The sequence below is a fragment of the Hemiscyllium ocellatum genome, chromosome 1 (assembly GCF_020745735.1).
Source record: "Hemiscyllium ocellatum isolate sHemOce1 chromosome 1, sHemOce1.pat.X.cur, whole genome shotgun sequence".
NCBI lineage: Eukaryota > Metazoa > Chordata > Chondrichthyes > Orectolobiformes > Hemiscylliidae > Hemiscyllium > Hemiscyllium ocellatum.
In genome coordinates, this window is record NC_083401.1 from 163,979,282 (window position 1) to 164,004,987 (window position 25,706).

Below are 25,706 nucleotides of genomic sequence, written 5' to 3' on the forward strand. Positions count from 1 at the left end.
CTCATTGGCCCATCTGATCAAGATCCTATTGTAATCTGAGGTAACCCTCTTCGCTGTCCACTACACCTCCAATTTTGGTGTCATCTGCAAACTTACTAACTGTACCTCTTATGCTCGCATCCAAATCATTTATGTAAATGACAAAAAGTAGAGGACTCACCACCTATCCTTGTGGCACTCCACTGGTCACAGGCCTCCAGTCTAAAAAACCAACCCTCCACCACTACCTTCTGTCTCCTACCTTTGAGCCAGTTCTGTATCCAAATCGCTAGTTCTCCCAGTATTCCATGAGATCTAACCTTGCTAACCAGTCTCCCATGGGGTAACCTTGTCACTGCTGCATTTTAAAAAAATTGTTCATTTTGTTCATCATGTGAAATCTGCTTCCTCGTGTGCTCTATACATTAAAATTATTGATTTAAACAAATTCTCCGGTAGATCAGCATGGTTTCCCTTGTTTAAGATAAAACAGATTATTCGAATAATCAATTATCCAAATGAAGTAGTGTCCGCCCATCTTGTCCAGATAATCAGGGTTCTTCTGTGTATTGATTGTGATCCATTAAAGTTTTTGGAGGAAGTTAAGGACAAAAATTCCAGATTGTTTAGATGGAGCTTATTATTGCAGTCATTCAACTTGAAAATTATACACCTGGCAGGACAAGAAGACATAATTGCTGACGTGTTGTCAAGATGTGGAAGAAAAATGTCAGGAATAAATGGAGTGAAAGAGAATGTAGTAGTGAATGTTTGCACACTTAGAGTCAACGTGATATATGTGTGTTGGAGCATACAGTGAAACCAAGTCAATCCCAGGAATTGTTTGTTTTAGCTGTAGCTGTCACAAGATGTGTGAGTCCAGCTGAGTTGCACGCTTCAGTAAAGAACTTTTCTGACCTTCTTCTGAAATCTCTTTGGATGTTGTACCCTCCTGACTGTAGTAATCTGGATTTGAATTCACCTTTTTGCCTAGGGATGTGTTTGTGGGATGTTACTGTGCTAGAGCAGTTAATTAGTAATAGTTCCTGTACCTCGTTGGTTAAATCTTCCAATAATTAAGTTCTTCAAACTTCTGCTTATTTTTTCCTTGTTTCAACCATAGTGTTTAAATGAATTCTGTTTTGTTTAAAGCTGAGTGATTTGGCCAGCTGCATCACACCTGGAATACCCACTTCACATCTGCCTCTAAAATAAGAAAATGCTAAGGTCGCATCTACATTCCTAAAATATTTTGAGGGGGAGTGTCTGGCCTGGTCCACAACAACTTCACCAAACTAGTATCACTGGATTTTAATCTCACCGAGTTGGTTGGATTTTCATCAGTGGGGCTTGATCTCTCACAGTTCCTAGGATCTCACTGAATCCTCACAAAACAGAGCAGTTCAATTGCTGTTGAGCAAAAAGCCCCATTTTCCTAGCGTGTTGAATGATGAGATGAGATTTGTGTTGTGAGAGGAGAGACCTCTTTGCATGTATTAGCATACATTAACGTGTCATTATTACCTAATCTCACCTCATTAATATGCAGTTTTTCATGCCCCACCTCTCAGGTAGAATCCAGACTGTGACTGTATCCAACATAAAAAGTCACTGCTGTTACCGGGTGGACTTGAGCTCATCAGTTGCTCCTCTGACACTCCATACTGGACACCAAATGCTAATATAGCATTCACGCTACATAGCCAGTGACTGAATGCCACAGGCTGTGGTATCCAACCTGTAGGATCCTCTCTGCATTATCATGGAACGTTTCCAATCCACTTGCTACATGGATCTGCACCACATTGCTGCACTTTGGAGTGCACCGCCATCTGTCATTGGCATGGTGCTGCAAGGTCACTTTATGTGTAGGGATAGGCACCCATCACATTAATCCAACCTGACTGTAACTCAGGACTACTCCTTCATTGCCTTAGTGCTCACTCACTTCATACTTATTTTAATGCTGAAGTCTCAAGCGTTTCCCTGTCTTGCCTTGCCTTGCTTTGCTTATCTGTGCTTTGACTTCTCAGCCAGAGCTTAAAGGCTCAACGTTACTTATGTCTTGCATGCTGCTTTGTACAGTCATGAAGCCAGACAGCTCGTCATGTTTGTCAGCAGTGATCAGTCAATTGGTGGACATGTTGTACTTTTTATATCTATGTCGAACCTGTAGCATGTGTCAGCCATGTTCACAGCACACACCGTGTTTCAAATGACAAGTCAATGGAGGCTGTCATCGGTGAGGGGATCCCACTATAGTCGGGGCATATTCTGATCTCAGTCCAAGGGCTTGGACACAATCAGCCACGTTCAGGGATCTGTATCACTACAGCCCAGGGATGGGCCACACAGTCAGTCATGCGGGTTCAGTGCAAAAAGTCAGAGGATTTATGCTACATCAGTCAGGGAACTGCACACAGGGCAGTCATGGGTCTGGTTACACATCAGTTGTGACTTTACGTTGATCTTGGTCTGGGCCACATTTGGTCCAGGGTAGGTCACATTCAATCCTGGGTGTTAGCTCCGTGAAGGTGAAAGAGAGTTATCAGGAGACAGTGCTGTGCTTGTACTCAATTCATGGGAATGAAGGCAGCAAGATGGGATGCAGAGGGAACAAGAACTGTGAAAGGGGGAAATTCAAAATATGGGAGAGGAAATTACAATGTATTTGGAAGAACATGGGATACTGCGACAGGGATATTTGTTGATGGATAACACCATCATGGCTTCAACAGGGCAGCATGGTGGAGGATAGAAGTCTAGGCTGCTTAACCTGACCTCAGTCGTTGGTAAGATTTTGGAGTCCATTGTGAAGGATGAAATCTCTGAATACTTGGGAAGTGCATGGTAAAATAGGGTAAAGTCAGCATGGTTTCATCAAGGGGAGTTCATGCCTGGCAAATCTGTTAGATTCTTTGAGGAGGTAACAAGCAGGTTAGACCAAGGAGAGCCAATGGATGTTGTCTATCTGGACTTCCAGAAGGCCTTTGTCAGGAGGCTGCTGAGTAAGATAAGGGCCCAGGGTGTTAGAGGCAAGGTTCTAGCATGGACAGAAGATTGGCTGTCTGGCAGAAGATCGAGAGTGAGATAAAAGGGTTCTTCTAAGGATGGCAGCCGGTGACTAATGGTGTTACACAAGGGTCAGTGTTGGGACCACAACTTTCCACCTTGTACATTAATAATCTAGATGAAAGAAGTGAGGGCATTCTGGCTATGTTTCCAGGTGATACAGGTAGAGGGGCAGGTAGCATTGAGGAGGTAGGGAGGCTGCAGTAAGATTTAGACAGTTTAGGAGAGTGGACAAAGATGTGGCAGATGAAATATAACATGGGAAAGTGTAAGGTCATACACTTTGGGAGAAAGAATGGAGGCATGGATTATTTTCTAAAAGGGGAGAAAATTCAGAAATCTGAAGTGCATAGGACTTGGGAGCCCAAGTCCAGGTTTCTCTTAAGGTAAACTTGCAGATTGTGTCAGTAGTTAGGAAGGCAAATACAATGTTGTCATCCATCTCAAGAGGACTAGAATATAAAAACAGGGATGTACTTCTGAGGCTTTACAAGGCTCTGGTCAGACCACATTTAGAGTATTAGGAGCAATTTTGGGCCCCATACATTAGGAAGGATGCATTGTCCCTGAGGGGATCCAGAGGAGGTTCACGAGAAATGGTCCCAGGAACGAAAGGCTTAACATATGAGGAACTTTTGAGGACTCTGGGACTATACTTGATAGAGTTTAGAAGAATGAGGGGAGGATCTGACTGAAACTTACGGAATACTGAATGGCCTGGACAGGGTGGACGTTGATAAGATGTTTTCATTGGCAGGGGAGATGAGGACTCAACAGCACAGCCTTAAAGTAAAGGGGAGTCCCTTTAAAACACAGACAAAGAGAAACGTCTTTAGTCAGAGAGTAGTGAATCTGTGAAATTCATTGCCACAGAAGGCTGGGGAGACCATCTCATTGAGTATATTTAAAACAGAGATAGACAAGTTCTTGATTGTCAAATGGATCAAAGGTTACAGGGAGAAAGCAGGAAAATTGGGTTGAAAAACCTATCAGGAGAAAGTAAGGACTGCAGATGCTGGAGATCAGAGCTGAAAATGTGTTGCTGGAAAAGTGCAGTAGGTCAGGCAGCATCCAAGGAGCAGGACAATTGATGTTTCAGGCATGAGCCAGAAGAAGGGCTCATGCCTGAAACGTTGATTCTCCTGCTACTTGGATGCTGCCTGACCTGCTGCGCTTTTCCAGCAACACATTTTCAGCTCTTGAAAAACCTATCAGCCATGATCGAATGGCGGAGCAGACTCGATGGGCCGAATGGCCTAATTTCGGCTCCTATGTGTTCTGGTCTAACTAAATCATCAAATAGGTCTGGAATGGAGAATGTAATGCTGAGAAACTAAGACGTAATTCCAATTAGTATGTGGGAAGATGTAGAGGATTAGTACTGATGGGCTAACCAGGCAGTTCCTGGAGAAAAGGGACATGTACATTTGGGGCAGGGGCCTTGATTACCATGCTGAACTTGAGACTCACTGTGCCAAGTGGGACCTGTTTAGTCTTCCAAATTCGTGCAACACATAAATGCCACTGCAAATTGAAATGGCTGCAAGCACACCTGGAATGAGCCAAATTGGTGAGTCTTTTTTCTGACTGAGCGCATGGGCTTTACTTGTGAGTAATGTGAGGCCCTTAAAGGGGGAATTACATTAATCAGGCACTTTTGCATTACAGGTTAAGGTTATTTGTAGTCATGGCACCATGCATGTGAAATGCATGCAGGGTTCAAATGTGTGGGATACAAATGCTAGTCATAAGCAATCTGACACATCATTGATCATTGCAGATTGAAGATATTAATCTCTGTGAAGCAGAAGTAATCACAGGGAACCCTTAAAGTGGCAACTATAGGTAACAAAGCGCAAATACATTGTACAATCTCATGCATCAAACTGATTCCCTTGCACCTTGAATTATAAGAATTCACTCCTCTTATAAGAGATGATACCTTTCTGAGGTGATGTGTGCTGGGGGGATAAGATTGATTAAAAGTATTTACAATTGGCTGCTAAATCCAGGAATGCCAAGATGAATGCTTGAAGAAATCAAGAAAGCAATAGGCCCAGCAGCAAGCTAATCAGCCTCCTTGAAGACAAAGACAGATGATTACCCAAACCTAGCAAATATATGGAAACGGTGGACTTAGCATTATGGGGCAATTTAGCATGGCCAATTCACCTGACCTGCGCATCTTTGGACTGTGGGAGGAAACCCACACAGACACGGGGAGAATGTGCAAACTCCACACAGACAGTTGCCCGAGCTGGAATCAAACCTGAGACCCTGATGCTGTGAAGCACCAGTGCTAACCACTGAGCCCTCCTGAAATTATCTGAAGTGAAAAACCAACATTGCTGCAACATCGCCATTAACTCTTGTCATGATTTGGACACTTTATCATTAGCACCAGGCCAGGTTCACAGGAGGGTTGCAGGAGGTTATGTCAGGGGCAGCACCGGCATATCTAAAAATAAAGTGCCAACTGAGTGAAGTTACCAAGCAGGACGTTTTTTACACAGAGGGTGGTTTGCATGTGGAATGAGCTGACAGCAGAAGTGGTTGAGGAGGGTACATTAACAACACTTAAATGACATTTGGATAAATATATGGAGAAGAAAGGGTTAGAAGGATATGACCCAAGTGCAAGGAGATGGGATCAACTTTGATGGACATTTTGGCTGGTGTGGACCAGTTTGGGCCAAAGGGCCTGTCTCTGTGCTGTAGGACTCTATGACTACTTGCATGTCAAACAGCATAAGCAGCAAGTGATTGGGCTAAATGAGCCCACAATGAACAGATCAGATCTAAGATCTGCAGTTCTGTTACGTTTGGTTGTGAGTGGTCCAACTGTTGGTCTATAACATAGTGTTGTGTGATTTCTAACTTTATTACCTCTTGTGTCTCTGCTACAAAATTTGCACCTCAAAATATGCATGATGCTAAAACCTGTTTACAAAAACAAAAGGGATTACAGTGATACCAATTACCAAGGTTTTTTTTTGTTAAGTACTGTGTTAATAGCCCACTCTGACCAAATTGCAGACCCTGGCATCAAACCTCTTTCTGAAATCTCAGGTATGGTTTCAGAGTTGGTAGATCAAACGTTCATATGATGTTCTCACTTCAGCAGTTACAGGAGTAGTGTCATGATCAGAGTGAACCATTCAATGTTGACTTCGTTGACCTCAGCAGGGCTTTCAAGCATGTTGGCACACTCAGACCCTGTAAACCGCTGTGGACAATACGTTGCCCTCATGTCAGTCATTTCTTCATTCCATGAGAATATTCACAGTTTCATAAATTACAATGGAGCACCCGTGGCACCATTTAATTAAATGGGAAGCAACTTATAAAGGATACAGGGAAGGTTTACCAGGGTGTTATTACAAATGAGGAATTTCAGTGATGAGGAATGACTGTTCAAGTTAGAACTGGAACTCGATTTGGAATCTTAGCTCAGGAGCAGATAGATTTGCACTATTGTGAACTTGAGACACTGGATCGGGAGAGGAGGGAGAATGGAACCAATGGCTTTGGAATGCTATGCACAGGAGGGACAGTTGTCTAAATACTTAAGTTGTTGAAACTGAGTGTACCTGAATGGACTGCTCTACTGTCTAAGGGCCATTTCTCATTCTATTTCTAATCTTCGCCCTTTATTGAAACAAGACTCCACTAAGACAGGTTTTATCTATGATGTGAAGGTGTCGGTGCTGGACTAGGGTGGACAAAGTTAATAACCTGGCAACACCAGGTTATAGTCCAACAGGTTTATTTGAAAGTGCAAACTAACGAAGGAGGGTTGTGCAAAGTTAAAACTCACACCAACGCCAAGTTATAGTCCAACAGGTTTATTTGAAAGTGCAAACTAACGAAGGAGGGTTGTGCAAAGTTAAAACTCACACCAACGCCAAGTTATAGTCCAACAGGTTTATTTGAAAGTGCAAACTAACGAAGGAGGGTTGTGCAAAGTTAAAACTCACACCAACGCCAAGTTATAGTCCAACAGGTTTATTTGAAAGTGCAAACTAACGAAGGAGTGTTGTGCAAAGTTAAAACTCGCACCAACGCCAGGTTATAATCCAACAGATTTATTTGGAAGCACTAGCTTTCGGAGCGCTGTTCCTTCATCGTGTGGTTGCAGGGTTTGCCCGAAATGTCGATTTTGCTGCAGCTTGGATGCTGCCTGACCTGCTGTGCTTTTCCAGCACCACTCTAACCTAGACCCTGGTTTGCAGCATCTGCAGTCATTGTTTTTACCCATTAGTGAACCTTCCTGCGCGATTCCCTCTCCAGCAGTTCTGCGCAGACTCCGACAGAGCGCCTCCTTCCTGGTCAATCCCAATGTGACGTGCACCACCCACACCCTGGCGCGATTTCCGGGTTCGCTCCCTTCCCCCCCACGTGATCCGCCGAAGTCTCGCGCGAACTCCGCCCCTTTCTTTTCCAGCTCCGCGAGCAACATGGCAGTCGGCAAAAACAAGAGGCTGACCAAGGGAGGCAAAAAGGGCGCCAAGAAGAAGATGTAAGTGAGTTAAGATCGGGTGGGCAGGCCCCCGCAGGTCCTCATCGGCACGATTCCCGCGCGGCATGGGACCCACACGCAGGGATGGCGGCGATATTTAAGGGATGGTGAGGACGGGCCGTGGGGCGGAAAGGGAGACGCGGCCGCTGGGCCTGGACTGAGAGGCCGCCCCCCACCCCCACCTCATGGAAACCCCTTACGCTGGGGCTGGTTTGGGACCACTGGCAGGGAACACAATTCCAAGGAAGTGTCCAGTTGCGCGAGTCTGGGCCGGTTTAAAGCTTGGAAGTGAGAGCGCGCGTTTGCCGGAGGGTGCCGGGCAGCTCCGGGGTCAGTTCTCACACACACACAAACAAAAGCTTGTATCGTTTGGAGGAGCCTTGCAGTTGCAGCCGTTCCGAAGATCCGGAGAAAATGCGGCCTGGCCAGGGCGCTCACTACTTTTTGCATGAGATCTGTGATCTCCTGGCCTGGCACATCCCCACTTAATCATTAGCATCAGGCCAAGGTTGCAGGAGGCTATGTCAGGGCTTATCTTAAAAATAAAGTGCCAAACGAGTGAAGTTACCAAGCAGGACGTTTTTTTCACACAGAGGGTGATATGCGTGTGGAATGAGCTGACAGCAGAAGTGGTTGAGGAGGGTACATAAACAACACTTGGATTTGGATAAATGCATGGAGAAGAAAGGGTTTGAAGGAAATGATCCGAGTGCAAGGAGATGGATCAGCATTGCTGGACACTTTGGCTGGTGTGGACCAGTTTGGGCCAAAGGGCCTGTCTCTGTGCTGTAGGACTCTATGACTACTTGCATGTCAAACAGCATAAGCAGCAAGTGATTGGGCTAAGTGAGCCCACAATGAACAGATCAGATCTAAGATCTGCTTGTGAGTAGTGGTGGGCAATTAAACAACTCCATTGGAGGAGGGATCTCCACAAATATCTCCAGTGATGGAAGAGCCCAGTACATAAGTGCAAACGATAAGGCTGAAGCATTTACATTGATCTTGGTCTCCACCAGTGGTCCCCTGCATTACAGATACCAGTCTTAAGCCACTTGAGTTCTCTCTGCATAATCTTGAGAAATAGTTAGAGACATAGGATGTGGCAAAGTCTATGGACCTTGACAACATTCAGGTAATAGTACTGAAGACTTGTGCGCCACAACATGTCAATCCACAAACCAAGGTCTTCCAATACAGTTACAACACTAGTTTCTACCTGACAATGTGGAAAATCCCTGATGAAGGGCTTTTGCCTGAAATGTCGATTCTCCTGTTCCTCTGCTGCCTGACCGATTGTGCTTTTCCAGCACCACACTCTTCAACTTTGATCTCCAGCACCTGCAGTCCTCACTTTCTCACGATATGGAACGTTGTCCAAGTATGTCCTGGACATAAAAGGCATGACTAATCCAGCCTAGCCATCAGTCTACCCTCTATCATCAGTAATATGACCAAAAGGAAGCAGTAGTGCTATCAAGCAACAAATGATCAGCAATAATCTGCTCAATGACACCCAGTTTGGCTTCTGCCTGGATCACTCCACTCCTCTGGGCAGTGTCCTAGGCCCAGCTATCTTCGGCTGTGCCATCAATGACTTTCTCTCCATAAGGACAGAACTGGGAATGTTCACACTAGATTGCGTACTGTTTAAGCAAAAGTGAGTACTGCAGATGCTGGAGATTAGAGCTAAGTGTGTGGTGCTGGAAAAGTACAACCAGTTGGGCAGCATCCGAGTTGCAGGAAAATCGACATTTCGGGCAAAAGCCCTTCACCAGGAATACTGGATAGCATTTTTGCAGGAGGCAGGGTGGAAGTTGATGTAATCCGCATAGCTGTGGGAGTTAGTAGGTTTGTAGAAAATGTCAGTGTCGAGTTGGTCACCGTTGATAGAGATGGAGAAGTTCAGGGAAGAGGGGAAAGGGGAGAGAGGGGAGGTGTCAAGAGGTGATCCAGGTGAACTTAAGATCTGGGTGGAATGTATTGGTGAATTTGATGAACTGTTCAACCTCCTTGTGGGAGCACGAGGTGGCGCCGATTCAATCATCAACGTAGCAGAGGAAAAGGTTGGGAGTGGTGCGGGTGTAACTGCGGAAGGTAGACTGTTTCACGTAACCGACAAAGAGACAGGCATAGCTGGGGTCCACATGGGTGCCCATGCCGATTCGAAGGAGAAATTGTTGAGGGTGAGGACCAGTTCAGTCAAATGAATGAGTGTCAGTAGGAGGGTACTAGTGGGGATGTCGGGAGAGGAAGAAACGGCTTGGAGGCCCTGGTCATGGCGGATGGAGGTGTACAGGGACTGGATGTCCATGGTGAAGATGAGGCATTGGGGGCCAAGGAAATTGAAGTCTGGTTGGAGGGCGTGGGTGCTGTCCCGAATGTATGTGGGGAGTTCCTGGACCGGGGGGGGGAGAGAGGAGAGGGATTGGACATTATCGAGGTATGTGGAGACGAATTTGGTGTGGCAGGAGCATGCTGGGGCGATACTTCAGTGGGGTAGTCAGGCTTCTGGGTATTGGGTAGGAGATAGAATTGGATGGTGTGGATTCCCGAACTGAGGTTGGAAGCTGTGGGTGGGAGACCTCCTGAGGTGATGAGGTTGTGTATGCTCTGGGAGATGATGGTTTGGTGTTGTGAGGGTTAGGCACATTGTTTAGCACCATTCTCAACTCCTCAGATACTGAAGCTGTACATGTTTAAATGCATCCAGGCTTGGGCTGTCATGTGGCAAGTAATGGGTGGCATGGTGGCTCAGTGGTTAACACTGTTGTCTCACAGTGCCAGGGACCTGAGTTCAATTCCCTCCTGCGCAACTCTGTGGAGTTTGCACATTCTCCCTGTGTCTGCGTGGGTTTCCTCTGGGTGCTCCAGTTTCCTCCCACAATCCAAAGACGTGCATGTTAGGTGAATTGGCTGTACTGAATTGCCCATAGTATTCAAGGGTGTGTAGGTTAGGTGCATTAGTCAGGGGTAAATACAGGATAATAGGGGAATTTGTCTGGGTGGGTTGGTATGGACATGTTGGACTGAAGGCCTGATTTCACTCTGTAGGGATTCTAATTCTAATTTGTGCCACACAGGTGCCAGGCTATACCATCCTCAATAAGAGACAATGTAGCCATTGCCCCATGTCATTGTGTGTTATCATCACTGAAACTTACTATCAACATCCTGTGAATTACCATTGACCAGAAACTTTACAGTACTTGGCACATGAAACAGTGGCTACAGGAGCAGGTCATAGGCTAGAAATACTGTGGCAAAAAACTCTTCTGCTGACTCCCCAGAGTCTGTCCACCATCAACCAGGCATAAGTCAAGAGTGTGATGGAATGTTCCCCTTGTCTCGATGGATGCCGCTTCAACAACACGCAAGAAACTTGACACTGTCCATGACAAAGCAGCCTGCTTGGTTGGCACCACATCCACTTCCCTCCATTTACATTAGTAGCAGCAGTGTGTACTATTGACAAGATGCACTGCAGAAATTCATCAAAAGATTCTCAGATAACACCTTGCTAACACACCACTTCCATGTAGAAGGGCAAAGGCAGCAGATATGTCAGAGCATCACCACCTTCAAGTTCCCCTCTGAGCCACTCACCTTTCGATTTGGAAGTATATAATTCCTTTTGTTATTGTTGGATCAAAATTCTGGAATTCCCCTTTCGGGTGATCGCACAGGTAAATTGCTGCAATTCAAGAAGATAGCTCACCATCACCTTAAGGGTAACTAGGGACAGGGAATTCCTCATGAAGGGCTTTTGCCCAGAACGTCAATCTTGCTGCTCCTCGGGTGCTGCCTGACCCGCTGTGCTTTTCCTGCAACACCCTGATCTAAAGTCTGGTTTCTAGCATCTGCAGTCCTCACTTTTGCCTACAGGGAATAAATGCTGGCCAGCCCACAAAAGAATCAAAAAAAGTCAGTTGTATAAATCCACAAATTCAGTACTTAACTGGAATCTTGTTTCTACTTCTCTTCACAGCGTGGACCCCTTTTCCAAGAAGGATTGGTACGATGTTAAGGCTCCAGCAATGTTTAACATTAGAAATCTGGGCAAGACCTTGGTTACAAGAACTCAGGGAACTAGTAAGTATTTAGATTCTTGGGCATAAGCTCTTAAGCTGTCAGAGATATTTAACATAAAATACAGGAGTTGGTATTTCAGCCTCTCAATCCCGCTCCACCATTCACGAAGATCAGGACCAATCTGCCACAGCCCCCTCAACCCCTCTATTTTAGAAGTCTACCACCTCTTAAATACTTTGTAGTGGAGCCTCAGCAGCTCTGAGGCGGAGAGTTCCAGACGTTTGCTATGCTTTGGGAGGTGAAATTCCATCTCCGTTTTGAATGAGTACCTCTTTGTTCTGTAACTGTCCCCCGTTCAAGATTCCCCAACTACTGGAAACATATCACCATCCACCCTGTCAAGACACTGAAAATCTTGTCCTTCAATAAGTTCAAGTTCTAAGTTAAGAGCTCACCTTTTGGATGTATATGTAGAGAATTGTTTGAAAGGCAGGAAACAGTGAGTGTTGACAAGGGGTTTTTTTTTCAGATAGGTGACCTATGACCAGGGGTTCCAATGGATGACTACTGGCATTGCAACTATATATATTAATGACTTGGAGGAAGGAGATGAATGTACTGTACCCATATTAGCATATTTACAAAAATGGGTGGAAAGGCAGGTAACGAGGGTGCAAACAGTTCACATAGACATTGATAGGTTGAGTAAGTGGGCAAAATGTTGGCACATGGAATATAAACTGGGAAAATTTGAAGTTCAGTTTGAAAAGGAGAACAAAGCACTATCAAATGGAAAAAAACTGCAACCCCAAGGTACTTGTGCATAACACACAAAGCTAGCCATAAATGCGGCAGATAACTAGGAATGCTAATGGAATGTTAGCTCTTATTTCAAAGGAATTGGAATACAAAACTAAGGAAGCCTTAATGCAACAGTATGAGATAAATTCTGAGAAGATGGTTCTTGGGTGAGTCCAGAGCCAGAGGACATATTCTCAGGAATTGGGGGCACCAATTTGAATGAGATAAAGAGGATTTTTTTTTGTGCTGAATATCTCTGGTAGTGCTTGCCAAAGAGACCTTGGGCCACAGTCTTTGTAGATTTAAGACCAAGATAGATAAGTTATTGATCAGTTGGAGAATCAAGAGTCATGGGGAAAGCGTAGGAGAGCAGATATGAGGAATGTTGGATCAGTCATGATCCTATGAACACTGGGGCTGAATGGTTTATTTCTCCTGTTCCTATTTCTTACAGTGTGTCTCCCAAAGTGCAAGCTCTGTTTGCTACAGTAAAAGCCATCTGCTAAATTTTTAAATTCATTTGCTCAACCCATCAATATCCCCTTGCAGATTCCTTGTCTTCCTTGCACCATTTCCCCTCATCTAGTTTATTTTGAGAGCAAAATTGAATATGTTACACTCTTGTCCCCTGGGTCATTAATATTTTTTAAGCTGGTGAAATAGTTTAAAAGTGCCATCATCATCATTAAACCTTCTGGGCAGTGGATATGATAATAGTGATGCATGTCATGTTTTGTTTACATCCTGGATAATTCAGTGATAACTAAGTCCATTCTCATGTTTGCTGCAACATGTCCTGAAGAATTTACTTCTGTAAAATGTAAGGAATATAAATTGAACATCTACCAGCAATATTGTGCTGATTTACCTTGTTTTCTCAATTTTCACATAGAAATTGCCTCAGAAGGCTTAAAAGGCCGTGTGTTTGAAGTGAGTCTAGCTGATTTGCAGAATGATGAAGTGGCCTTCCGCAAATTTAAGTTGATTGTGGAGGACGTTCAGGGCAAAAACTGTCTGACCAACTTCCATGGCATGGACTTAACACGTGATAAGATGTGCTCTATGGTTAAAAAATGGCAGGTAAGATTTAACAGTTACATTATGCAGTATTAAAGTTACAAATTTCAGCTTTAACTTTTTTTTGTCAGCTCAACTAAATTAATTGCTGCATATGTGGTTAAAATGAAACTATTAGGACTGAAGCAACTGTACCAGAAACTGAATCCTCTATAATTCATGCTTTCGTTTAATTCCATGAAAGTACTTGAGTTTGAATAGTGTGTACTTGGTTTCCTTTGGAATTTCTAGCTGCAAGTACCATAGGTTACTGGAAGTGTTTTATCTGTCCTTTTTCTTTTGCTACTCACGTCATTATATTACTGCAGTATGTAGTTGCTTTCATACTCCAAGGTGGTTAGTTTCTTCAGAATCGAAAGTGAATGTTGGGAAACTGTCTTGGAAGTCTTTCCATAAAACATGAGCAGGTGAGAGTCCCATGTTCACCTTTGTGTCACTAATGGGCTTTTCGTGACTTTAAGGATGCAGTGGGGTAAAAATCTTTGTTTTGGAGAAGAGGAAACTGCCCAAAATGTATCCATCAGAGAATTATCGGGGTCAGTAAGTAATCTGAACCTGGTGGTAGACACAAGGTTTTAAGGGAGAGGCTTTCGGAGTAGAGATAAATGGGAAGAAATCATGGGTACTTATGCTGAGTATAGCACTCAGCCTGGCCCTGCCTATACCCCTGCCCCTAAGCCCTGGCGATAACTGCAGGAAATTGGCTTTCAGTAGTACCATCCCACCCTGGAGTTGGATTCCTTGAGGCTCAACAAAGATATGCTTGTGGTAAAAAGTGAGGTCTGCAGATGCTGGAGATCACAGTTGAAAATGTGTTGCTGGTTAAAGCATAGCAGGTTAGGCAGCATCCAAGGAATAGGAAATTCGATGTTTCGGGCATAAGCCCTTCATCAGGAATGAGGAGAGGGTGCCAGGCAGGCTAAGATAAAAGGTAGGGAGGAGGGACTTGGGGGAGGGGCGATGGAGATGTGATAGGTGGAAGGAGGTCAAGGTGAGGGTGATAGGCCGGAGTGGGGTGGGGGCGGAGAGGCTAGGAAGAAGATTGCAGGTTAGGAGGGCGGTGCTGAGTTGAGGGAACCGACTGAGACAAGGTGGGGGGAGGGGAAATGAGGAAACTGGAGAAATCTGAGTTCATCCCTTGTGGTTGGAGGGTTCCCAGGCGGAAGATGAGGTGTTCTTCCTCCAACCGTCGTGTTGTTATGTTTTGCCGGTGGAGGAGTCCAAGGACCTGCATGTCCTCGGTGGAGTGGGAGGGAGAGTTAAAGTGTTGAGCCACGGGGTGGTTGGGTTGGTTGGTCCGGGCGTCCCAGAGGTGTTCTCTGAAGCGTTCCGCAAGTAAGTGGCCTGTCTCCCCAATGTAGAGGAGGCCACATCGGGTGCAGCGGATGCAATAGATGATGTGTGTGAAGGTACAGGTGAACTTGTGGCGGATATGGAAGGATCCCTTGGGGCCTTGGAGGGAAGTGAGGGAGGAGGTGTGGGCGCAAGTTTTACATTTCCTGCGGTTGCAGGGGAAGGTGCCGGGAGTGGGGGTTGGGTTGACACAACGGAGGAAGAACGCCTCATCTTCCGCCTTGGAACCCTTCAACCACAAGGGATGAACTCAGATTTCTCCAGTTTCCTCATTTCCCCTCCCCCCACCTTGTCTCAGTCGGTTTCCTGAACTCAGCACCGCCCTCCTAATCTGCAATCTTCTTCCTAACCTCTCCGCCCCCACCCCACTCCGGCCTATCACCCTCACCTTGACCTCCTTCCAACTATCACATCTCCATCGCCCCTCCCCCAATCCCTCCTCCCTACCTTTTATCTTAGCCTGCCTGGCACCCTCTCCTCTTTCCTGATGAAGGGCTTATGCCCGAAACGTCAAATTTCCTATTCCTTGGATGCTGCCTAACCTGCTGTACTTTAACCAGCAACACATTTTCAACAAAGATATGCTTGTTCCTGGTTGACTCGCAGCAGTGACTGTATGAGACCCTTGAATAGACATTCATTGCTCACTTGATCAGCTCATTAGCATCCTGGTACAGAGGTCATCTATAAGTCATTCTGCCCTTGAATTACTAGAATGGAGGGTTGGAAAGTGGTACCCGGGTGGTTGGTTCAATGCCCATCATCATTAAATTTGCCATACTGGTGAGAAGAAGGATCAACTTCTGTCCGTTTAGTTTGTCAGGAGTGAGAACCTTGGATGGTTCATTTCATTTTCTTGGGTATGAGCATTTATTTGGTTAAAGCTAGGTCTCACCACCATCCGGTGAGGCTTAAAGTTGGCACTACCAGCTTGATCACAATGGATTGTGAGACATTGGCCAGAAATGTTATTTCAAGTAATGTGTATCCTTCAGCTAATATCCAAAACTGATTATCTGAACATTTTTTATTGCTGCATGTGATTAAGAAGATTAGTTCCTTCATTTCCCATTTTGCAATGTTGTCTACACTGGACAGGCACCTGTTTAATTTCCAGTCCCTTATTCCTAACGTTGGTGTCACTGAATGTTTCCACTATTGATGCATCGTTATTACCCAGTTGAATCAGATTACATTTGCAACTTAGAATTGCTTGCATATGTATGCGTATATGATCTTTTAAAAGCCACCCTGGAGTAGTTACAGCTGTTATTGAAATCTCGTCGTATTCAATTATTCTATAGAAATAACTGTCTCATTTTGACAGTGTTATTGTGCATTGAGCTGTTGGAATCATGTTTTCATTTTTTTGTTGATATAGACCATGATTGAAGCCCACATTGATGTCAAAACCACAGATGGATACTTGCTTCGCCTGTTTTGTGTTGGGTTCACTAAGAAGCGCAGCAACCAGATTCGTAAAACCTCCTATGCTCAACACCAGCAAGTTCGTACAATCCGTAAAAAGATGGTGGAGATCATGACTCGTGAAGTGCAAACCAATGACCTTAAAGAGATTGTCAACAAGCTGTGAGTAATCTAACAAACACTTAGTTTGTGATGTGTCTTATACCTCCAGTTGTTCACTGTCCCCAAAATAAAATTTAATGCAAACTTTAAATAAAAAAGAACTTCGTCTTGCCAGTAGATGTTTTTTGAATTTGGAATCTGAGTAATTACAATTCTGGAACCATTTCAGCATTGGTTGTAAGTTGCAGATGTAGGGCACTTTATTCCAGGAACTGTTCCACTTGGGTTTTAACCATCTAATGTTGATAACATTAGAGCTAAAGGTAGACAAGTCTCCTGGCCCTGTTAGAATACATGCTAAGAGGTGGGGGTACTAAGAGGTGGTGGGGCAAATAGCAAATGCACTTGTGGAAATTTTCCAAAATTCACTGCACTCTGGGGCAGTTCCAGCAGATTGGAAAACGGCAAATGTCACATCGTTTAAAAAAGGTAGACAAAAGTTAGGGAGTTATAGGATGGTTAGCTTAACTTCTATAATGCGGAAAAGCTTGAATCTAATGTCAAGGAAGAAATAGCAAGGCATCTAGATAGAAATTGTCCCATTGGGCAGACACAGTATGGGTTCATGAAGGGAAGGTCATGCTTAACTAATCTACTGGAATTCTATGAAGATATTACGAGAGAGTGGACAAGGGGGACCCAATAGACGTTGTGTATCTAGATTTCCAAAAGACCTTCAACAAGGTGCTGCACAAAAGGCTGCTGCATAAGATAAAGCATCATGGTAATGTATTTAGCCAATACTCTATCCATGCTAATGTAACAGGAAGCAAAGAGTGGTATAAATGAGTGCTTTTCTGGTTGACTAGTGGTGTTCCTCCAGGATTAGTGGGACTGCAACTGTTCACAATTTGCATAGGTGATTTGGAGTTAGGGACCAACTGCACTGTGTCAAAGATTGTAGATCACACTAAGATGAGTGGTAGGGCAAAATGTGTAGAGGACTGTGAAACTTTGCAGAGGGAAATAGTTTGAGTGAGTAGGTAAAGGTCTGGCAGATGGAGTGCAATTTTAATAAATGTGAAGTCATTCTTTTGCTAGGAATAACAGTAAAAAGGACTATTATTTGAATGATAAAAATTGCAGCACGCTGCTGTGCAGAGGGACCTGGGTGTCCTTGTGCATGAATCACGGAAATTTGGTCTGCAGGTGCAGCAGGTAATTAAAAAGGCAGATGAAATTTTGTCCTTCATTGCTAAAGAATTTAATTTTAAAGACAACAGGGAGGTTATGTTGCAGCTGTACAAGGTGCTGGTGAGGCCACACCTGGAGTACTGTGTGTAATTTTGGTCTCCCTACTTGAGAAAGGGTGTACTGGCACTGGAGGGGGTGCAGAGGAGGTTCACTAGCTTTATTCCGGAATTGACAGGGTTTGCCTAGGAGGAAGGACTGAGTAGACTGGGATTGTATTCATTGGAATTTAGAAGAATGAGGGGGCATTTTCTAGAACCATATAAAATTATGAAGGGAATTGTTCAGATATAAGTAGAGAGGATGTTTCCACTGGCAGGTGAAACTAGGACAAGAGGGCATCGCCTCAAAATTCAGCGGAACAGATTTAGGACTGAATTGAGAAGGAACTTCTTAACCCAAATTCCCTGCCCAGTGAAGTAGTTGAGATTTCCTCAGTAAATGTTTTTAAAGTTAAGGTACCATTTTGAACAGTAAATAACTTGAATTATGGAGCGAGGGCTGGTAAGTGGAGCTGAGGCTATGAAAAGATCAGCTATGATCACTGAATGGTGGAGCAGGCTCAGAGGGCCAGATGGCCTACTCCTGCTCCGAGTTCTTATGTTTGTGTGCACAGTATGTCACATGAGATGTGATTTTCTTACAGGCATGACTGATACAACTGTTTGTTATGGTGTGCTAAATCTGAATATCCTGTGTTCACATTAGTTAATCCAGTTGTTCGGTGTCAATGTTTATGGTGGCATAGTGGTAATGACCCTGGTTTCTCAATGCAGATCACCCGGCCAGTTTTCTGGGGACATAGGTGCACAACATAGCAGATAGTGAAATTTGAATTCAGTAACATCTAGTATAAAGAGCTAATGTTGACCATGTAACCATTTTGTTTTGAAAACTTATCTGGTTCATTAATATCCTGAAGGAAGGGAGTGTTCTTACCTGGTCTGGCCTATGTGTGATTCCAGACCCATAGCAATGTGGGTGATTCTTAAATTCCCTGAAAGCAACTGGGGAATGTGCAATAAATGGAAATGTGGGCCCAAACAATAATCTTTAAATAGGTATTGACCTTGGCACTGGGGAGGTTTTTTTAGAACAGGCAAACCAGTACAGCAGTCACCAAAAGAGAAAATACTGGAAAATCTCAGCAGCTCTGGCAACATCTGTAAGGAGAGAAAAGAGCTGACCTGTCAGACTCGAAACGTCAGCTCCTTTCTCTCCTTACAGATGCTGCCAGACTTGGTGAGATTTTCCAGCATTTTCTCTTCTGGTTTCAGAATCCAGCATCCGCAGTAATTTGCTATTATCCAGTACAGTAGTCATTTGGACAAGTGTTAAATAGTTCTGGACAGCCAGTACAGATTGTTAATGGCAAATCATGTTTAATTTGATTGAGGTTTTTGAAGTAACAAGGTGAATTGAGAGAATAATTTTGATGATGTAATATTCTCTACGTGAATGGCCTGAACTTGGATGAGTGAGGCATGCTTTCAAAATTTGTGGATGATGTAGCTTGAAAGTGTTGTAAACAGAGGAGGGTAGTGATAAAGTTCAAGAGGACAGACAGAATGGTGGTATGTTCAGACATGTTGAAGATGAAGTTTAAAGAGAAAAAAAAATAATACTATACATTTGAATCTGAGGAATGAGAACGCAATATAATGTAAATCTGCAATTCTAAAACGATTGCAAGAACAGACCCATGGATCTATATGCACCAATCAAAAGGTGACAAGAATTTTTAGGAATGTACGGGTGTAGAGTTTTATAAATGGGGATATGGAGTATGAAAGCCTTCATGTTGCACCTTAAGAAGATCAGTAATGAGGATTTTCAGTTAAAAGGATACATTGGAGAAGCTGGGACTGTTGAGAGATGATTGAGAGGGATTTCACTTGTGTTCAAAGTATGAAGGATTCATAAAATAACAAGAAACTGCTCTGTCAGTAGAAAGGTAGAGAACCAGAGGACAGTAAGATTGTCAGTATAAACGGCTGCACCGTTATGGAAAACCTTTCCATAGAAAGTGACTAAGATCTGAAATACGAACACAAATTGCACGGGAATGCATTGTCTGAGAGTGTGGTGGAAGCAGACTTAATGGCACTTTTGAAAGTTGAACAAACATCTGAGGAGACAGTTTACAGGGATCAGCTGGAGAGGTGGATTAACTGAGTTGCTTTTACTGGATGCTGGTTTGGACATGATGCACTGCCACCACACTAAATTTGCTTGGTGAGGTTATAAAGGGGAAGAGGTTACAGGTTTTGCATGTTGAGTAGGGTGTTTGACAAGATGAGCAATGAGGAGTCTTCTTGGTGGGAAGACTGTTGCCAACAAATATGTGGCAGCTCTCCTATGTCTAAGGATAAAGCCACCAAGAGGTACTGAAGTTCATGATTTAATAAGTCAGTTACAGTAAATTGGTATGGTTTGGTGAGTATGGAACTGAACAGAACAGAAAATTTTAAGAGGGATTATAATTGCTCCTGTCGCAGACTGCAGAGAGGTGAAAGGTGAAGAGAGATGTCATTTTTGATTTGCTTTAGCTGTCTTATTCCATGGCAGTTGTGGAACTTGTTTGGAGAGGTTAAACTAGGTAGGAATTTCAGCTACAGTTGGTCTGTGGCAGTGGGGAATTGGGTGAGATGTGCAGGACGTGGAAGTAGGTTGACTGATGTTGTGGACGTATAGTCAGAAGTTTATCTCTGGGTTGAATATGACACAAGGTTGCAGTCTTAAGTTTGAGGCAGCAGAATGGAGTCTGGTTGTTTGTAGTAGGGTCGACAGGTATAGTTAGCCTGGATGCTTCCAGCTGGGAAGTACTTGCTAACCTTGATTCTTCAAGAGTTACATTTACAGCTTTACCAATGACCTCCCCCTGTTTCGTTCCTGGTCCTTATTGTCTTTTTAGTATGGGTATTCAATGCCACAACATCTCCATTACCACCTAGATAATCTGTAGAACAGAATCCCATCTATCACCATCCTCTACCTGTTTGAACCTGTCCTTGTAATGAATAACATGATTCTGCTGGCTTCCTCCAAGTTAAAATCTGAGAGTCTTTGCTATGTTTAATTGTAGCATGCATAGAGAGAGTTCTTCTTTCTTTATCCACAGTTCTCACCCTTTTTCGTGTACATTAGCTATTTGTTCCAGCTTCTGGTTTTGCCTAAACTGGAAAATATATTCATCATTACCTTTGAGTTTCTGCATCGCTTGTTTTTACATGGTCTAAGTCTGACTCTTTCCTTCCATGGCACCTGCCATTCGTTACTGACCTTTATACCCACTGTCTCACACAGCAAACTTGAATACTATACTCTCCTCCTCCCCCCCCCCCCCCCCCCCCCCCCCCCCCCCCCAACCCCAGCCGCCGCTGCCTGCACCCACTTCCTGCATGGAACTGTTTCCACTGTGACATCCTGTACCTTTTTTCCATCATCCCTAGCGCACACTCCCACATCCTGATAGCTTTGCTTCATTATCTACCTTCCACTATCCACAGTGTCAAACATGTTCCAGATGAAATTGTGATGTGTTTTCAGTTTTGTAAACTATCTTTTGCTATAGGCAATGTGGGGTTCTGTAGTTTGGGATTGCTTTGCTAGGTGCACGTCTGCCCATGAGCTTCCAGAAGCTAATAGCTTTAGTTTTAATCCCCCACTCATTCTGATCTGTGTCAGCCTCCCACACTATTGGAGTTCACTGAAAGCTTGGGAAACTGCACCTCTGTCTTTTGCAGATTTGTGAACTCCACGCTGATTTCAGTAATTTCAGATTAGAGCCATTGCTACATTTTAAACATGCTGGCGATGGTTCTGTTTTTGTTGTTTAATCACTTCCACCTTCCATCCTTTCTCACACATTTCATTTGTTCTTTGCTTCATGTACTATTCTCTATTTGTTATGTTGGTATTTTGTCAGAATTGGTCATATTTAGCAATAATGTGCAATATTAACCATTTCCTCCTCAGAAGTGGTTTATGTTCTGCTTAGTGCTTCCATTGTTTTGTTTGTTCCCAATTGTTAGTCTTGCAAAATTAATATTGGCATTTTAAAGTCAGACCATAAATTTAAGTCTCTCTATTTACTGACTTTATTGGAGAAAATTGATGTTGGTCTGTGTAACTAGAGATATGCCTTGTCTACCTGCATTAAACAGGGGTTATTGTCCAACAGGTTTATTTGAAACCACAAACTTTTGGAGTCTTGCTCATTCTTCAGGTAGCTAGTAGGTAAAGAAGAAGCGAGGCTCTGAAAGCTTTGTGGTTTCAAATAAATCTGCTGGGCTATAACTTGTATTGTTTTTGAATTGTCCATCCCAGTCCAATATCTGCTCCTCCACATCATGGATGAAATTTGGGTGCCACATTTGAATGAAGTTAATGTATGTGAATATCGGTTGAGGAAAAGATCAGGCTTTTGCTGTGCTGCATCTCTTTTATTAGTCTGCTTTCTGAGGGAATAAGCTGTGTGGTAGTAATTAGCCAGGGATCTGTAATCAGGGAAGGGATATTATCATGGAGGAATGTGACAAATTCATTGGTCATTTCCATGCTTGTAATATGACGTCGTCCTGCCCTGTTAGTCTTTAATGCTGAGCTATGGAGTACATTATTGGGGTTGTAGAAAAGAAAAACTTGATTGTCCGGGCAAAACCCTTTTTTGAATTCTAAATCCATGACTGCTTAGTTGTTTACTATGTAAGATTCTGTGCTGCAAGCTCTTGTTACCAATCTAATGTTGAAGATTAATAATACCCTCCGTGGGAGCATGGATAACATTGAGAGAAATTCATTATTTCTATCTTAGAAAATTGGTATTTTAGTGCAGATGAGTCTACAGTTACATGGTAGTTTTGATGTAGAGAAAATGGCTGCATCACAGTTCCTATCGTTTTCTGGTCTAAAACCCACTTGTTTTCTTGGTGGTCTTTGTAATCTAGAATGAACTCTGAAACTTTCAAGTGCAGGCGTGAAGCTGGTGTCTGCCAAGCTTTAAGTTTGGATTTTTAGTAAAGAAGTGTAAAGACTACAATAGGTCTAAACCACACAATATCTAATCTGGGAGTAAGTAGGTTTATTTTAAATGTTAGTAGTTCCTGTCATGCTCTTAACAGTGTAATATTTGCGTTTTAGGATCCCAGACAGCATTGGTAAGGACATTGAAAAAGCTTGTCAGTCCATTTACCCTCTTCACGACGTTTATGTGCGAAAAGTCAAAATGTTAAAGAAGCCCAAGTTTGAATGTAAGTCTTGATTATTCTTGTACCTTTTTGTTTGTTGTGATTTCTATTTTACAAATCCATCAAATCATAAATAGCATTGAACAACATTTAAACACTACCTCATTATAGATTCCAGAGCCAAAAATTAAGAGACTTACTTTGGAGAATTACATCTTCCCATTTCAGGCTATTCATATTTAAAACATTGGGTGGGAGTCTCCATTGGGTAGGAGATGCCAGTCTCCTATTTTTTAAAAAAATTATTCAGTACTTCCTCTTGCAAAGTTTTTTTTGTGTGTGTGAAGGAAAGAATTAATTAAATAGGAAGAGGTTGTGAAAATTGGGAAAAATGAGGTTGCAGTGTTTTTAGAGACGGGAGAGATTTGAGGTTGGGTCTGGCTAGAGAACATTTTCTATTTAATGTTTTGGGCATCTTGATGCTTAATGATGGGAAACGCAGCACGTCAGTGTCAAAGACAAAGCTGATACATTTGCATCTGTCTTCAGCCAGCAGTACCAACAGGAAGGTCCATCTCAGCCTTCTCCTGAGGTCCCCAGCATCACAGCTGCCAGCCTTTAGCTAATTTTAATTCTCTCCATACAATACAGGTAGACAACCCTTTATCCGAAATCGGAAAAGCTCCAAAGACTGAAGAGTTTTTTGTGAAGCTTTTTTTTCTCATTGACAAGGTTGTTTGGCGTGCAAACGGTTAACCCAAATCCACAGCCACTCGATGCTTGTCACTCATGTGGGGGTATGGCCCAGCATTGGCAGGCCTCAGTTCTGTATCAGGACCCGTTTTATTCACAGCAAGTCTGTTCTGCGGGAAGATTTTTAAAAATTTCACCATCAAACTGTCACTTACTTATTCTGAAATTCGAAAAAATCTGAATTCTGAAAATCAGCTGGTCCCGAGCATTTCAGATAAAGGATTATGCACCAATATCAAGAAACAGCTGAAGGGCCACATGCTGTGAATGTTAATGGGTCCAGTCAACATTCTGGTGATAATACTTGAACACATGTCCTAGAAATTAGTTAGAACCTTTTCCAAGTTGTTCCAGTGTAGTTGGGAGCACGAGAATCTACCCAGCAAAGTCCCAGTGAATCCAATTATTGCTCCATAACATTCAATGGGATTACGTTTGTTGTGTGGATAATGTGGAGGTTGCCTTGCACGGGAAACTGAACTGAACCAGTGATACAGCTGTTGACTAAAAAAGCAAATTATAGACTTGGGATACTGCTTGGAACAGCTTACCTGACTCCCCAAAGGCTGCCCATCATCTACAAGGTGTAGTCAGGGGTGCGATGAAATCCTTCCCACTCGTGTGGATGAGTACGGTTCCTCTAGCCATCCTCTAGAAGTTTGAGAGTACCCAGGACGAAGCAGCCAGCTTGATTGACACCAAATAAAAGGATCCACAAACATTTATTCGCTCCATCACCAACTCCGTATTAGTGTGTATCATGTGGTGCAAAAATTTACCAAGGCTCCTTCGCACTTGCCACATGCCAAACCACTTCCACCTAGAATAACAGGGGCAGCAGATAACCTGGGAATGCCACCATCTGCAAGTTCCCCTGTAAGCCATTCACTGTACTGACTTGGAATGATATTGTTCAAATCTTGTTGCTGCATCATAATCCTGGAACTACCTTTCAAATTGCATTGGGAATGTCCCTGCACCTGGTGGGTTGCAGTGATTTGCAAAGGTGGCTTGCCAACATCATGAGCACTATTAGTGATGGGCAATTCATGCACAGCTCGTGAATGAGTATGATTTATTTGACTACTTCTATGTATCCTCATTTCGTGCTCCAGGTTTTGTATATATTTTGTTTACTGATGCCAGCACAAGCTATCTGCCTTTCATTGAGATCATGACTAATAAAATTGTTGTCTTAATTGAACTTTACTGTTGCGCTCTCTCTCTCGCATGTTGTTTCGCTCTTTCTCTCTTGCACTCCATCATGCTTGCCCTCAACCCTTCTGTGTAGTAGAGGACAGAGGCAATGGGGATAGATAGAAACAGTGTGCCATGTTTAACCAAAATGGTTGGGTTAGTAGACAAACTGTTAGAACCCTATAAGAATCCTTGAGAAACATGGAAGCAGACCCTTAGGTCTAACTTGTCCTTGCTGACCGGATATCTTAAACTAATCTAGTCCCATTTGACCCATATGACTCTAAACCCTTCCTATTCATATAATCATCCAGATACCTTTGCAATATTGTACTTGTACCAGCCTCCATCATTTTCTGTGGCAACTCATTCCATTCAGGCACCACCATTTGAATGAAAATGTTGTCCCTTGGTTCCTTTTAAATCTTGCCTCTCTTACCGTAAACCTATACCCTGTAATTTTGAACTCTGCCACCCCAGGCAATAGACCATGTCTGTTCACACTACACATGTCCATCATGATGTATAAACCTCGATAAGGTCACCCTTCAGCCTTTGAAGCACCTGGAAAATAGCCCCAGCCCATTCAGCCTCTCATTTCTCAAACCCTCCAACCATGGCAACATCCTTAAATCTTCTCTGAACCCTTTCAAGTTTACAGTAAGCTTATTTAATCATGAGGTGAGTGGACAAATGTCTAAAACACTTTGTTCAAAGATTAATCTGTAAATTGTGAATTTTCATTTGCCAAATGAGCTGACCTAATTAAGGTAATTGAAAACAATACTTTCTTCCAGTGGGCAAACTGATGGAACTGCATGGTGAAGGAGGAAGTGGCTCAGGCAAACCATCAGGTGAAGAAACTGGTGCTAAAGTGGATCGAGCTGATGGATATGAACCCCCGGTTCAAGAAACTGTCTAAATATGTATAATAAAACATTTCTTTGACCATA

The 25,706-nt window shown here is 43.3% G+C and overlaps 1 protein-coding gene across 1 annotated transcript; it reads left to right on the forward strand.

The window, feature by feature from the left end:
* The first annotated feature begins 7,460 nt into the window (after positions 1 to 7,460).
* rps3a (ribosomal protein S3A) lies at positions 7,461 to 25,706 on the forward strand. The gene is made up of 6 exons (XM_060827394.1): positions 7,461 to 7,570; positions 11,559 to 11,662; positions 13,296 to 13,483; positions 16,215 to 16,423; positions 22,757 to 22,866; positions 25,551 to 25,706. Exons 1-6 carry the CDS (start codon positions 7,509 to 7,511, stop codon positions 25,673 to 25,675), a joined length of 798 nt encoding a protein of 265 aa, XP_060683377.1. The 5' UTR covers positions 7,461 to 7,508; the 3' UTR covers positions 25,676 to 25,706.

Bases quoted from the DNA above. Each gene is read 5' to 3' on its own strand.
- rps3a (XM_060827394.1), top strand. From the start codon at position 7,509: ATGGCAGTCGGCAAAAACAAGAGGCTGACCAAGGGAGGCAAAAAGGGC. The intron at 7,571-11,558 runs GTAAGTGAGTTA...TTCTCTTCACAG, and splicing joins AAGGGCGCCAAGAAGAAGAT to CGTGGACCCCTTTTCCAAGA. The intron at 16,424-22,756 runs GTGAGTAATCTA...TTTGCGTTTTAG, and splicing joins AAAGAGATTGTCAACAAGCT to GATCCCAGACAGCATTGGTA.